The 16,463-nt window shown below is 40.0% G+C and overlaps 1 protein-coding gene across 7 annotated transcripts in view; it reads right to left on the bottom strand.

Annotated features, from left to right (window-relative positions):
• Positions 1-9,337, bottom strand: part of gphn (gephyrin) — an 87,354-nt gene extending 78,017 nt beyond the window's left edge. For 2 of the 7 annotated variants that reach the window (XM_023953014.1, XM_023953013.1), the window contains exon 1: positions 9,115-9,336. In XM_023953014.1, coding sequence (XP_023808782.1) covers positions 9,115-9,178 — 64 coding nt within the window. In that variant the 5' untranslated portion in view covers positions 9,179-9,336. Of the gene's footprint in view, positions 1-9,114 lie in introns of all 7 variants that reach the window. The other 5 variants (XM_023953012.1, XM_023953017.1, XM_023953011.1 and 2 more) reach the window with 4 other exon arrangements.
• Between the last annotated feature and the right edge of the window lie 7,126 nt (positions 9,338-16,463).

Here is a 16,463-nt window from a genome sequence, read left to right as displayed (position 1 = left end):
GAACATGTTAAAAAAACCCTAAACAAACTATTTTTATCTGAGTCGGTCTTTAAAGAGAAGCAGTGATTGAGAATTGAAGTCTACTGCCCCACCACATGCTCCCAAACTACTCCATGCCGAAAATAGTTCCTTTGCAGTAAAGACTTAATTCACATTCTGAGTCCGTGTCCCTGATCCCCAATTGTCTATTCTGATCATGTGGTCCGCCTGCCGTACTGCTGTTCCAGTGACAGCTGTGTGTGTGTGTGTGTGTGTGTGTGTGTGTGGGTTTGACGCAGAGATGGGCAAAGCACAAGCCAGGAGTGGGTCAGCCTGTTTTCACTTCACTATGCACCCCGCCCAAATGCAAAAAATAAATCCATTTCTGAACATATGCAAATGGGGAACAACAACAGAGCTAAATAACCCAACTCAAACTATCCGTATGCTTGCTTATTCCCTAAAAACAGCCCTTGGGATTATGATATTATTACCAGTTCCAGTTTCATAGCCCATTAAAAGCCAACACATCGGTGCACATGCAGGCTGCAACCATGAAATTCTATGTAAAGTACAATGAAATCCCTAAAGTGTGGCCCAGATACGATGCAAAAACACCAGAAAAATGACAAATGAGAGGCAGAGTGAAGTGTGGAGTTTTTTTATTCTCTTCCTGTTCAGTGTCTCCGTTCCGAGCACGTCTCTCTTAAGCTACCATATTGTTGAACAGATGCCCACATATCATAACAAGGCATTGCCCCAGCAGCGGCTCAGAGATGATTCAACCATACGCAGACACAGACAGTTGGGTCAAAGCAGGAAAAAGAGGAGTAAAATCACGCTAGTAGGTAGTTACACGCCCAAGGCTCACTGACTCTCATCCACCAAGCTTTAAATCACCAGTGAACCGAAAGTTAACATTTACTTTGCGATTTTTGTTATTCAGTCATGATGTCAGCTTTGCCAGGATGTTACGTCTGACTGTCTCAGTGTCAGCAGAGTGGAAAATGGGGGGGGGGGTAATAATGATGTGTTGCTAATGGGAGCTGAGACAGCATATTGGCCATGAGGGAGTCTGCTTTGCGGTTTCATGGTGTACTTTTTTCATTTCCCCCAGAGAATTAAGCATCATGACATTACAAAAGCTTGAACTTGAGTTTGAGTTTTCTGCTGAATTTTCATCTATGGACGGTTATTTAACGCCCCCTGTTTATGCTGCCGCCCCATGTTAACAGACGGCGAGATTTTACGATCTTAATTCCCCTCCGGACTGGAATATATGAGGCATTTTAATATCAAACATCAGCCATCCATGAATTAGTCACCCACTTATTATTTTAGAGGGGTTGCTGGATAATCATGGCTCCGGGCACAAGGTGTGGGAACATACCTGTCAATCACAGGTCTCACACTCTGCTTCACACCTAAGGTGCATCTTAAAGTCAAAATTTGACTTAATTTACACATTTTTTACTGTGAGAGTGGATCAGAACTAAAGGGGAGGGGGTATTTAGGCACCTCTCAATTCAAATATGATTCAGGAAGTTATTTGCTTTGCTTTTTCTGACAACAGGGAAAGTTTCCCCTTTATATCCAAAATAGTACTTTGACTGTCTGAAGCACTTGTATACACAGAACTTGTTAACCCTTGTGCTATCCTAGGGAATTTGACATTGGGAGTGGGGTGATCTAGAACCCCCCAAGACAGTGCTCTGAACCTTTTTTGTTAAATGATTTGTGATCTTCACTGGTGTCCATGGATTACATGAAATCTTTCCACCTTTATCCACCTTTGTCATGGTAGGGAGAACACGTCAATGGTCATCTTGACCCCATAGGATAGCACAAGGGGTTAAAGCAGCACTAACGCCAAATGTTTCTACTCCTTCTCTGGAGAAGAAACTAAAGTCTAAAGTGAAAAAGTAAAAAAGCCAAAATACTTCTAAACATTAGCTTTCAGCAAAGTCTAGATCGGTCTGATCACATGGTCTGTATATTCTTCATGGCAGTGTAAAAAACTTCCACTTTACACTTTTTTGTTAAATCACATATATTTTTGGATTCTAGATTATTTTAACTTCACAAAATGATTCAGAATTCTCTATGGATCGTAATAATCGATTTAATAATTGATTTTTCACTCAGAATACGGTAAAATTGCCTAACAGAACAACACTCCATCAAGTCTATGCAGTTTTCACAAAAAAGCTAAATGACAAAAAAAAGGTCAAAACACAACAGAAACATTAAAGAATCCACTTCTACATTTTCTGTCAGTGACTTATTTGTGTTTAGCTGTATGTTATAGAACAAATAGAAAATAATTACGCTGAAAACACAATTTTGTTTTAATTGTTTCATGTTTTATTTTCAGTGATAATTGTTTTGGATATTAACTTATCACTCATATTATTAAATAAGGCAAAAAGGTATAAATAGATTTTTGCAATTATTTTTGTGAAATAAATTGTCATACTTGTAACAGATCAAGAACAAATGAAAATAAGGTTGGTGCAGAAACCAGAAAAAAAGGACAATCGGGGACACAGGACAGCAGAAAATCTGCAATCTAGGATCTTAAAGTAACCTGGACTGCAGGAGGAGGCTGCTGCTGCTGCAGAAATCCCATAGAGACTTAAGGAGATCATACAAACTCCACCCAAAAAAACAGACCAGCTAACACAGAGTCTTTGCACTCTAACTTTGACTGATTTTGTCTTTTATTAGCAAAAAATGAATTATGCATTTTAGGGTTAACAAGGCAAGAGGAAGAATTGCAGAAAAAGGGATAGAACTTATTTTATATGCATGGAAAATCTTGGTAAAAATATAAAAAAACTTACAAAATCTGATATCCACTAAGGGAGATAATGCTATTGTCACAAAATGTATGCCGTAAACAATCAGAAAAGCCTTAAAAATTGAGTTCTAATTATCCTATAGCTACATAAATACTAAGCTGTTTGAGTGTATGAGATTGTAGAGTAAGATAGCATCATTATTTATTTTATTTTTTTACACATAATGCTTAAAACAACCTAAAATAGTCAAATAAGGAGGTAAGAAACTGATGGAACTAAAATAGAATATCAGATTTAATTTGAGTTAGGCAAAATCATTCAAACAGATTTTTGAGCAACACTTTCTCATTTAGTAGGAAGTAGAAGACAAAATAAAACCGCTTGCTGCAATAAAAAGCTTAATAAGTCATCATGTGTTGTAAAAATCTGACAGTGCCTTAGTCCAAACCCTGACACACTCATCTGCTCCTCATCAGTGTTACTTGTGTGTCTCTGCTGAGCCTCTTTGATGCCTGAGCTGCTAAGGTGAGCCTGAAACGCCAAAGATTAAATTATGTGGAAAAATAGATTAAACAGTTATTATCCCATCTACAGCCGGACAAGGACACACACTGAGAGTTATAAATACATTTTTTGGGAATCACGTGAGAAAACAGAAAAGGTGGAGGTTAAGTGAGAGCTTTTGCAACTAAAAACTGCATAATAACACATCAGAAAGAGTGGCAAAATTAGAATTAAAAAGAGAGAATTAAAGAAAAAAGGAATGAAGGATAGGTAAAGATGGAGACAGGCTGAAAGCTGCATCCAAGTGTGTAAAGGCACACCTTCAGCTCCATCACTGAAGCTTCTGTGAATCAAACCCCACATCCAAGAGCCTAGAGCACGGAGCACTGCAGTGTCATCATACTCTATGGTCCCACACATACACACCAGCTTTCCACAGATTAAAAGCCACTGAAAGCCTATTGCGGGACTCTTTTCCCTTTTCAGAGTCTGATCATGGAAGGTGTGCATGCTGCATTTATATCTGGAGCAGGGGGATTTGCAGCAGTAGCTCCACATTAATGCACAAGAGAGGTACACGCACATGTAACCATGCTCAATGTGCAATGAACATGCTTGGAGGGAGTTCCATGCAGATATTGTGCATGCTAATATGGAATGACCTTGCAGTAAACAGAAACCTGCTGTGTTTCGTATAGAAAACATTATAACTCCGCTTTTGGGTGAATTATTTGCAGTATTATATAGATGGAAAAAGATGCATCACTGTTAAGTCTTCAACGCACATCTGGCCCATGGTGTTCACACTGGACATGCAGTGTGGGGATTTTTCTTCTTCGTTTTCCTTTGATACTGTTTGGTAGCACATGTCCAACCTACAGTTGGAAGAGGCTTGGTGTAAAATGTTGAAGTGGTGCAAATCTCGGGAATTTTGCTCCAGGCGCTTTCTTTCACAGCTCTTTTCCAATATATGAAAGACTTTGTGTCACATTACTTTGTCTGAACACAAACTGGAATGATTCATTTCTTCTCCATGATTAATTTTTAGACAATTGCCACTACCAAAGCCAAGTCCTTGATTGGTCAATGTTCGATCTGGCTTAACTTTTAAAGTGCGTAAAATGGCCACACGTTTTGTATGTAGAACCCAAAAATAGTTGTAGAAGCATGCTTATGTAGTATTAAAAGATTTTATTTTATACAGCTTTTATACCGTTTTTAATTACAGCTTTTTATTAAAATACTATTTAAAGTGTTTTTGTCATGAATGTTTTTACTCTTGACATGGGGCTTGCAGCAGATGTGGGGGAAGGGACGCTAGGGGATCAATGGGATTGATCATAAATTGGTGTTTGCTGGCACGTAACCCAATGAATTGTAAGCGTTTGCGTCCAGGGAACGCCCCTCCATGCAGGTAACGGATGATAAAGGGGACCATGTTTTTCATGAATAAACAATAACATCACAGCACATCATGTTAACAGGATGAGGTCCGTGGAGCTCTAGTTATCATCCTCTCCTCAGAAGTGCACCCTACCTCCCCTAAAAAACCTCCTTAAAACACATTATTTAACACACATACACACATACCTGGCCACGTCAGTACCCTTCCCGTGTCTGAGGTCTAAATAGAAATCCTCCCCTTGGTTCTGTCACCTGTCTGAAAGGAAGCAGTTCTAAACGATGGAGTAATGTGAGCCAGAAGTCTCATCTGCTCCCTAGTGACTGTATTCAGGAGCAGCCAGCTGACCTCTGACCCTGACAACAAAGGAGATTGAGCAGTACTCGATACTTCATCAGCATTCTGTCCTCTCCCTTACAAACATGCTTGCTTTCACAATCCGATTCAATCATGTTTAATATTAGAGTAACACATTATACTAAGGTGCCCTTTATTAGGGTTTTTTAATCCATAATTTAAGTACAATTGCATAGGGAAACTTGTATCAGTGCTTTGTTATGCATTAAGTAAGGTTAAATTTTGAACATTAGTTAACTGCTAACTAATTAATTACATAATACACTTAGTAATGTAAAATAATGTGTAATGGTGTTTGTTAACACATTATTTTATAGTTAAATAGTGCTTAACTATGCATTAACTAATGTTAATAAAGAGGAATTTATTGTAAAGTGTTACCACCATTTTTGATAAATAAGCAGTCATAGCAATGACTGATCATACCTTTCTAAACAAACAAGTAACAAATATGATGAAGAACTTTAATGTCCTCATGAACTCTATTTGTCCCCCCAGAGTTTACTTCTCATTTCTTCAGATCTTTGAGAGTACGAGCTTTCCATAAACACACACGAATGTTTCAGAAAGACAAATAAGCCTGTCAGTTGTGCGTCTCAACATCGGCATATGTATTGTCAACACCGCACAGTGAGAGCAAACTGGCAATCTGTCACAAAGCTGGGGATACAGTTGGGGAATCAAGTGACTGATGTAACATGGAAAACTAGATCCACTCTAATGCAAGTTAAAGCTAAAAAAGGATGGATCTGTTTCGACCTCAAGAATGGATCGACTCGAAACACTTCTCGAAAAAAAAAATTTAAATTAGCATGCTAGAAATTGTTTTTTTTCTGTGCTTGAATAGAAATTTTTAAGGTGTCTGAACACAGACATCACCCATGTCTGTCGCTTTGTTTGGGATTGCCCTTGTCTGAAAATACCTCAGTGAGCCATTCGGTTATTTAGATTTAAAATAGGTTTATCCAACATGTCAGTCAGCCTTCTTTGACTTCAAAACAGTCAGCAAGTGCTATGTTGTGGAGGTGGAACATCTAAATCAGAGCTGCCCACTTCTGGTCTTCAAGGGCCACAACTCTGTATCCATTCTCACCCTACTCACTTTGATCTGGAGATTTTATATTCTGAATATCCAAACACATGACGCAGAAAATCAGTAACTGGTAAGGCAGGAATAGCTGGAAAAAGTAGGGTTTTACCTCTCAAAGGCCAGCCCATAGTCCAAACTCTGCTTACTTGAGAATATTTTACTAGTTAATAGCTAACACTGAAAACTCCAATGTTGCTCAAAAATGGCTGATGTTTCTACCAAACAATCAGAATTAGTGAATTTGGTTTACTCCCCCCCCCCCCCCCAGAATCCAGCATCAGCAAGTAACTCTATGAGTGAGATTGTATGAAGACAAAAATCAAAATAAAAAAGGAACAAACATGCAGCCGTTCTAGAGTTTTAAAGTCGTCCAATCTGCTTCATTTGCCCAGGTCACGTCAGAAGCACGTTGGTGATGTGCTTTTCTGTCTGGCCCTTAATTATGGAACAAATCCCTGCATGACATAATAGCAAAACAGTTTTAAACATCAACTAAATACTTCCTGTTTTATAATCGCTTTTAATTCCAAGAAGCTGGTGTCATCTTATTTTGATTTGATTTGTTTATTTCAAGCATTAATTGTAGTCAATACTATAAAAAAGTCACACAGATTCATAAAACTTATTACAGAACTAATGACATGCATAGATATGACAAACAAAAACAAAGACACACTCAACTCACATTTGATTAATTAAATATAGTGATCATTAACTTAAGTCAAGTAAAGCTTGATTTATTGCTTGAATGGGAATGAGTGGGAAGAAGCAAATTTATATAATCCCAACCCTACTCCCCCTATTTAATTTTACTTTTTTAATTTTTTTATTCATACCTTGTAGATATGAAGGTATGTATTTGATTGCTTTTTGCGATTTTGTGTTGTGTTGTGTTCTTTTTAAAGGCTTAGCCATGAGGGGGTCCAAGCCAGGGTCTCATTGTGCCAATCCCAATCAGGTAAATACAGAGGGTTGTGTGAGGAAGGGCATCTAACATAGACTCTTTGCGAAACCAAAAACGTGAATCAGAGTAGCTGATTTGTTGTGGTGACCCCTGAAGGGAAAAACCAAAAGGAAAAGAAAAGTGATTTGTTTTTTTAAAGAATTCTTCTTAACTTGTTCAATTTTAAATATTATTTTTATCTCATTTTACTGTAAAGCACATTGGTACCCAGATGGCAGATGGGAGCCTTGATAAAATTTAGGCTGTGTGTTATGATGTTTTGGAGTTCCAGGTTTATTTGATGTGTTGAGATGGTTCATTGAGATGAAATACTTTATATACATATATATATATATATATATACATATATATATATATATATATACATATATATATATATATATATATATATATATATATATATATATATATATATATATATATATATATATACATACATACATTAAAAATAAAAAAAATAAAAAAAATGCATATATAAAAGAAAATCTATAACTGTGGTAATACTTATGGGTGTTTTGTGTCAAAATTTAAAAAGAACGCAGAAGTGATCATTGCATAGAAGTAAGTAGGGTCAGTCCCTTCAGAAATAGGTTGCTACAAATGTATATTTCAAGCAAAATTGGAAAATGGAGCTTTGTACCTTTAAGTAATTTTAATCACAGCAAGTCAACGACTTTATCTCAAACTGAACAGGCAAAACTCCCATTTGGATGCATATATTTGCTTTTATGTTGCCATATTTGTATATGTCCATGACGGACTGACGGTGTAGATCAACACGATAAGTTAAAATGGCTTTCTTCTTCCTCATTTGTCTGATGCAGCGGTAAGGTCAGTACCGCATCTCTGAGAGTGGATTTCAGCACCGCGGACAGCGCTATCCCTCCATTTGCTGCTGCTGGGGGTTTCCCTGGCAGATTTCAGAGGGGGGGGTCCGGGCGGTCATTCCTCCATTGCTACACCACAGCCTACCACCTCCTACACGCTGGATTTCCATACGGAGGAGGTAAAATTGCGCGTCCGAGATCACCGCTTGCATGAAATATTGATCGACCGCAGCCTCACACAGGATGGACAGAGAGGAGAGGAGATGGGTTTAAAGGGAGATGAGGGGTGCGCGCGCTCGCGGGGTGAGGGGGGGGGGTGTCATTGGACAGCATATATCATGCATTCACCCCACCATCACCACCATCCTTCAATGCAACCCCCCCCCCCCCCAAATGTTTCATTTACGTTCTGATCACTGGATTCACCTGCATGATCCCAACCGTGACAAAGCAATAAGCTAAACACACAAAGTCCCTCAGACACCTACACAGACAAACTGGAAGGTAAAAAGGAGAAAGGGGAGGGGGGGTAATCAGCTTCAACATCATCCGCAGCTCCAATCTGGGTAATCCAAACGTTTGACAGGAGAGATGGCATCAAAGGGAGGCGTCAGGAGCCACGCAGCATCTCTCCATACATGCCAACTTCCCACAAAACGCACAACATGCAAGCGTTTCCACCGACAGCACCGCTGCTTTTTAAGAGGCCAACGATGCGCGCATCATCACCACATCCACAGATTCAGCAACTGTCATGAGCAACACTTCAAAAACCGCTGTGGTCAGCTTGGGTGTCAATAACGCAATCTATGGCCGGGGCATTTTCAGCAGCTGTAATTTTCAGCCCTGACAAGCCCGTCATGAATTATGCAAAACCCATAAACTGGAGCTTTTAAGGTGGAAAACGTGCAGCTGACTGACACAAACCAGCCCAGAGCGCGCGCAGTCGGCTCCAACCGCATATGATACGCGGCCGCTGTCATGGAAATGAGCGCACGCCGGTGAGGAAACAAACCGCGGCGGATGCTGCAGGAAAAGCGGGGAGACCGAGAGACACCAGAAAATAGAAAGAAAAAAAAAGATTAAAAAAAAAAAAATCAAGCCGCCGTCACGAACATCCGGACTGAGAGCCGGCGCGGATCATTCGAGTGATACAAAACTAAAGCATGAAAGAATCCATCCGCGTTTACCTGTCAGGACTCCAACCCTGATTTGGTGGTCGTGGTTCGTTAAAATCATCCCGTCTGACGCCATGTTCAGCAGCGCTGTCGCCCGCACCGAGAACTCACGGCAGGGCCCAGAGCCGATCGCATCGAACTTGGAGGAGAGAGGGAGGGGAGGGTGAGGAAGAGGAGGAGAAACAGAAGGAGGAGGGATGGGATACGGCAAGATTCAGCCAGACGAGGCAAGTAGAAAGCCGAGTGATCATCGGGTCCTCTACGGAGAAGAAGCAGGCAGGATGTGTGGCTTGTTAAAGGGGAAAAACGCGCACACACTCCCGCTGGCCGCCTGCCATAGTAGTAGTGTGGAGCCTTGATTAATTGTTATGAAAGAGCATTTCCTTCTAAGCTTTTGAAACAGACGGACACTGCATCCAGCAGGTCTGCACACCTCTTCTTCATGCATCTGGAGCCATTTTTAGAAACGCCGAGGAAGAAAAGGAAAAAAACAACAACAACACCCAGCTGAGATAAACACCCCCTTTCCAGTCATTTAAAACACACCCGCTTGTTTTTCAGATTCACCCCAAATCCTCCATCAGTCCTCTACCTAAAGATGCCACCTGATTCATCAGGTGAAAGAAAACCCTAAGGAACAAGAACAACACTCAGGAGTGTTGGCATTTCCATACTGGGCTTTAAAGAAAACCATCACCTGCAAAATGCAACAAGACATCAAGCTGTTAGGGTGCATATGTGTAACAGGATGAAATCTGTCTGTTTTAGTTTCACCAAATATTGGCTGTCCCTAAGTTTCTTTCCCCCCTGTATTCAGTGTTGGGTTGATAGCCCCTCCTCCTTCGCTGGTTTGGCGCTTGTTTTCCCTTTCCCCTTTCTGTTTTGTTGACCAGCGGGAGAGGTGGGTGTCCTGTAATGTTAGCGATATGAATCCTCATTTTATGTTAGTTATGTCCAATATTCTCTGTAATTGTTTGAAATTTGTTATGAAAATACAAAAGCCTTTATAGATGTTGACTGTTTATTTCAGTATAAGAATTTCCTGAGCTCCCTCTACCTCTCACCGTCATGTAGGAGCTAATAAGGAATGCCAACACGGTTTCTATTTTCTTTTTGGATAATTGTCAGATCTGCAATAAACGAAGGTGGTCTCCAATGGTGCGGCTGTGTACTGACATCTTTTGACTCCCTAAAACACAACGCAGAAGTGATCCGGATACATATGCTTTCATGATGCACAATTTCTTCATTATTCTAACAATAATCTCTTTTTCATGCATCATTAATGCACACATAGTATCAGTGGAGTAAATGGGGGCATATTTTTTGAGTTTACAGACTCAATTTAAAAACAATAAAATCCATAATTCATGACAATTATTTCCACAATTCATGTGCCATTGTAGCGTTAATGTGTGGCATTAAACCAAAAGTTACAAAGTTATTTTCTTTTTTGAAACCTTCACATTACGTTTTGAATATAGTGTAATTCCTACATCATTGAAAACAACCTATGGAATGGGCAAATGCTCCAGAGAATACTTAAAGTCGGGAGTTGCATTTACATGGGAGCTGTATTCATCAAAAATCACAATCAGGCTCTCGGTTCCTTCCTCCCTGCTTTGCTCTCACACACACCTATTTTGATCCAAAGCTGGGAAAACTTTCCTGGGAAGCTGGAATTCCCCTGTAAGCAAGAATAGAGCAAACAGTATGGCAGCAGAGAGATGAGGAAAGGAGCAGAATGGGGGCCGTCAGGCTGCAGACATCAGGGACCCCATCTGGTGTTCAGGGAGCCATGCTTATGTAAGGTGAGAATAGGTAAACTCTTGCACAAGTGTGTTAGTATAATTGGCTCACAGTCACTGCTGCTGCTAGTTGCCCATGGATAGGTGATGAGGAGGCAATTCCCATCACTGCCCCAACCCCCACTATCCATCACAATAATAAGAGCCTCCACAAACAGAGGTAGCTGTAAGTAAATGCAACTCCTTCCTTGAGCTCTGGGAAGTCCCCTCACTCTCCAGATGCAAACAAAAGAAGCTGTCAGAGGACAGCAGTTTGGCTGTTTGGGTTATGCAACATTAGAGTGGCTTAAGTGGCAGTTCTAAGCTGCTGGGACATGTGGCACAGACGGAAAATGGTACAACTTTTCAAACAGATGTTTTTTTTAAAGCTCTGTTACAATTTCCGCTTTATGGCTTACACTAAACGCTTGCCAAGTGGCTAAAATAAAAAATAAGAAAAAGGGAAAGATTCCTCAAATTCTATGAAGAATGCAGGACAAAGCCTGTTGCCAAAGAGCCATAAAAGCTCACTTACTCTGACCAACGACCCCAACACTGTCCTTAAAGTTGTTTAATGAACGATAAAGCACACACATGCAATTTATTTGAGTTCCACAAAGTTAAACATCACTCTGTTGTTGTAGCTGATTTTATATAGGTCAAACAGCATCCTGAATATCAAATGAGCTATTTGATAAGCTGCCATCGTGTCTCTTTCTTGGAGGGAGTCGAGGGATTTCTGTCGTTTACAAAGGGGACAGTAATTTTTCGTCGCAGACCGTTACTCCTGTTGTATATGGTCTTGGAAACATGCCCTACAGTGGTCACAATGGCAGTCTGTTCTTTAATTAAAAAGAAAAAAAAAACAGATGGGGGGAGGTTTAACAAGAAAGGAAAACATACCTTAGGGAATATTTGACAATATCTCTTAATGCTGTCCCCAGAATACCTGACCAAATTTAGCTGAAGATGGGGGAACTAAACAAAAAAACTTAACAGAGAAGCAAAAAAAAAAGAAGTGTTAAGACCAATCAAGAACAGACGTGAAGAAGAAGAATATTAGGCAGCATTCTGACGAATGCAGGATCTCTGTCGTCTCCCAACACCATTACAGCACCGCAGAACATCGCCCCGGGGCTTTAGAATCAAACCCATTACATCTGATACTGTATCTCTCTGCTCAGAATTAATGCAATGTCGACTTGCCTTCTCCAAAGCTGGCCAGTGTCGCATAGCATAGCTGCTTAAAGAGCTGCATCCCAAGGAAAAAGAGGACAGAAGAGCGAGGGGCTGAGAATCCGAGAGGAGGAAGGCTGGCTCCAGCTCAGGGCTTCATTTCACATTTTCAATTTTTATTGAAACAAGGCCTTCTGTCTGTCTATCAACTTGCAGTATATATGGGACTGTTCACACAAGAAGGGGTCTGTATGTTTACACAGGGGCCCTGTAGTCCATTTGCATAATTAACAGACTGGCATTTGAAAGGCAGAATGTCAGCACAAACAACCTTGGACACCAAACTACCTCAGGTCATTTTTTTTCAGCCGCATAATTGGCTCCTAATGCAGAGGAGATAAACACAGAGATTTTCTGCCCTTAAAGAAAAAAAAAACTCCACTCCTTAATGGGCTCAGCACTCCCAGAATCCTGGCGCTCATTACGGGCCAGGTTGGATGTTTGGAAGTTTAAGAATAAAAACAGGATTTATTTCAACACTGAAGTGAAATAATTTCTCCATAGACTTGGTTTTTGGTTCGGCTACCCTGACGGACAAAAAAGGCCACACGTCCATTATCTGTATGCTTAGTGTTGCTCCAGATGCAATGTTTTTATAAAGGCCTTTTTTTTCTGTGCAACATAGCTGGCTTAACACATCGTCTCTGTGCTGCATCCTGAGCTAATCTCACCTGACTGTATGCAGTTTTAAGGAATTTGACAAATTACATTTGTGGCATGAGCCGATGCAGAAACACTAGATTTCATTTCACTGCTGCAGCGTAGCCGTTTTTTTTACCTTGAATTTGCATTTAAACAAAGGGAAGTTCTTGTAGTCAATCTGTGAGAAGACTCAAATAGGTTTTCTCTTCCCGTGCTTCTCCTTAAATATAAACTATATTTCAGCGTTTGCAGACAACTTTACCAAAGTTCAATTCTGCATGAATATTTTGCGGTTACCTTTCAAGTAGGCAGCTTTAACAGCGGAGTAGCCCCAGTGTTTGATGGCAAAAACTCATGTTACTAAATGAGCAATGGTTTATAGAAATTTAATATTTACCTTTATGCTATTTAAAGTCAAAAACTGCTTGCAAAGCCATATTTTTATATTTTGTTTTGCACACATAAAAATACAAGTCAACCTATGAAGAAAGCAGCTTGATGGTTAATTACAGGACTTGCGCATGGAAAACCAAGGGGCGGGATGAACTTCATCCAGTATGGGTTCTTGGGCAAGAACCTTTGTGCTACTGTCCAACTATGTAGCCACAGGGGCATGTATATCCCAGCCCGGATATACAGTAATGCAGGGTTGTGTCAGGAAGGGCATCCGGCGTAAAAATCTCTGCCAAACCATTTGTATGACCCCTGAAGGGATACACTGAAGGGTGGACAACAACAAATAATATAAGAAGACTTGTTACACCACAGGTCTAGGGGCTTATAAATGGATGTTACATAAAGGTAAAAGGAACAAATTAAGACAGACAAAAACCTCCCACTGCAGCAGACAGCAAAAGAAAATGACAGAAAACACTCCCAAAGTACAAAAAAACCCCAAATTACGGCCTCAGCCATAACAAGCATGTTTTTGGACTGTGGGAGGAAATTGGAGTTCCTAAAGAAATCCCACAAATGACAGTGAGAACATTTAAAGTACACACAGAAAAGGATTGAACTACGAACTTCTTTTTATGAGTTGACAGCGCTAACCACTGTGCCACCTTGCAGTCCCTTCCGTTCTGTACGTTTATTTTTAAACCAATCTAATACCATTGATGATTGTTTTAAAAAAGCCTCACGTCAGAGACTACTTGATTGATTATTCAGATCTGAATTAGATTCATGATGAACATGACTTATTTTGGTGCACACTTTTGTCAGATAAAATGTAACCTGTCAGTGGTTCTAAACCCCCCCAAAATGCACTGCGCCCCAATGGCATTAATACAGCTTTCATGAAACACCGTATAGAAGCAGTTTGTGCATTTATTTAACAGTGAACCCTTTATTTTTGCATCATTTCAGTGTCTACGAATTCTCCTAGAAAACAGTAAAATTATAAGTTCAACAGCATGCTAAAAAAAAAGTGAAAAACACAATAGACTTATGGACACATCAAATTTTCAGTAGAATCCCAGTACTCTGTTAGCAGCTTTTAACACTAATGCATCATTGTACAGATAAATATTAAACTTAATTTGACATTTTCATTTTGTGCCTTTCTAGAGTGGTTTTTTTCCATATGGAAATGCTTTTATTTAGCTATTTACTTTGATAGATTAAAACAATAAAAAAGTTACAAATGACAAACCTCCTGCAAATAGGAGTAATAATTATTCACCACGGTCTAAAAAAAACACAAATCATACTGAATGGCAAAACATGTCAACGTCCTCTAAAGGGGGTCAATTGAAACAGGAGTCTTTTTTTATGTCTAAAACACTAGTCATAAACATATTTTTTTTAACACCACAGAGAGAATTTTATTTTTTAAAATACAACAGCTTCTTTTTTTAATTCTTTTAATCTCAAGGACATTTGAGGGTAAACCTGAATGATCCACCCCCTCAGAGTGAAGTGAAGCACTGATGCATTTTTGCGCAGCGTTGCTCTGTGGACCTGTGGCTGTCTCTTATCATCAACGCTGACATGCAAGTCAGGCAGCATGAACTGATTTACAAAGAAAAGAGGAAAAAAAAACACCTTCGGCATCTGTCTTGCAAACTGTTCCCCTGAAAGAATTAAATTCTTGGATTTGCTGGAAGCCACACAGCCCCTGGGACGTAATCTCCCATCCACACACCTATTAACCTCAACCAGTAGTGAAGTTGGAATGACTTTCAAGCTCCAGTGGACCCAGTGCAGGATAATGACTGTGGTGAGTTCAGGTAATGTGGTTAGCGAGCTGTTGAGGCCAAGCTGTCAACTCAAAGTTGGAGGTGGGCGAGTGTGTGGGTAGGAAGAGACTGAAAGGAGGGAGTAAGACGGGGAAGCTTGACCTGACAGCCAGGAATTGGCAGCTTGACTGGATTGGACATCTTCCTGGAAAGTTTCCTAAATCCCAAACACCACACATGAAAACACGGACTCATCAATGGAGAATTTTCCCCCAAATAAGTGTGCTGCAGGGAAGAGATGTTCATCACGAGTTAGTCATCTAGGCCTTTGGTAGAGTTGAGAGCATCATCCATGCCTGCTGGACCCACATTCACACACACTCTGACAGCTTGTCCATCAAAAAGCCATCCAGCCAATGCGACCGTTTGTCTACCAGCGGTGCAGTTCCCCATATGGCCAACATTCCTCCCTAAAACTTCAACTTAGGGCAATTTTTTCCTGACTAAATGTGTTTTTCTAGCACGCATTCAGACGCTTAGCTGTGACCCCAGGTGACTCCTCCCGCAAGGTCTCCCATTACACTGCGGGAGCCCTGACTCACATCCAGGCTGGTCAGAAAAATGAGGCAGCCATGCAGAAGAGATGACATGCAGAGAGGGAAGACATGCAACCTAGCAGGAGGGCTGATCTTGAGCAAGTAAGGGAAAAATGAAAGTTCAGGGTTGAAGATTTTGAAGCAATAAGAGGGTGAGATAGTTCTTTTTTTCCCCTTTACATTTAGTTTATGACAAAAGTTTCAACTACATTTTAGAAACATTGTATTATTGCATGCTTATTGAATCTCATAAAGTCATGCTAAATTTTAGAAGGACTTTTGTTTTACACCGGGCTTGGTTGAAGGTATTTTCTCATTGTTCTTCATCTTTCAGCAAATTAAAACAAAGATTTTTTGTTGTTGTTGTTTTGTAATACCCAAATCATTTATCAAAGCAAAACTGTGACCAAAAATCAAGGTTTGAACTGAATCGTAAAGAAAATGTATTATTACATGCCTAGTATTTAGACTGGAATAGAATAGAAAATAATGAAACTGATTACACAAAGGGGAAATTACCTATGAAAACGTGTTCTATCAAACAACATGGGGTTTTGTTTTTAGGTGTTTTCTTTTTAAAAATCCACATCTTACATTCAAATTTTCATATCTAAGAATACAAGTAGACGTGAGGATAATATAATATATAATATATATATAATATATAATATATAATATAATAGCATCCTCATCGCTTGTTCTTAAACTGCTGTTGCTCCTCTGCCCTGCCTGGTTGTGTTGTATGTCGTCACAAGGCGAGGGGGGAATTTAAGCTAAGCCATATCAGCATCAGAAAAGAACTCCTTGCAGAAAATACTCTGGCCTGGATGTGGCAAATACATTGCTGTAATACATTTACATTTACAGGGGCCAGAGATCAGCAACAGAGCCAACTGAGGCAGAAGCAGAGAGCTTTGCCTCAA

This window comes from Oryzias latipes, chromosome 24 (genome assembly GCF_002234675.1).
Source record: "Oryzias latipes chromosome 24, ASM223467v1".
Taxonomy (NCBI): Eukaryota; Metazoa; Chordata; class Actinopteri; order Beloniformes; family Adrianichthyidae; genus Oryzias; species Oryzias latipes.
The sequence above is the reverse complement of the archived record's forward strand: the minus strand, read 5'-3'. Positions and strand labels throughout refer to the sequence as shown.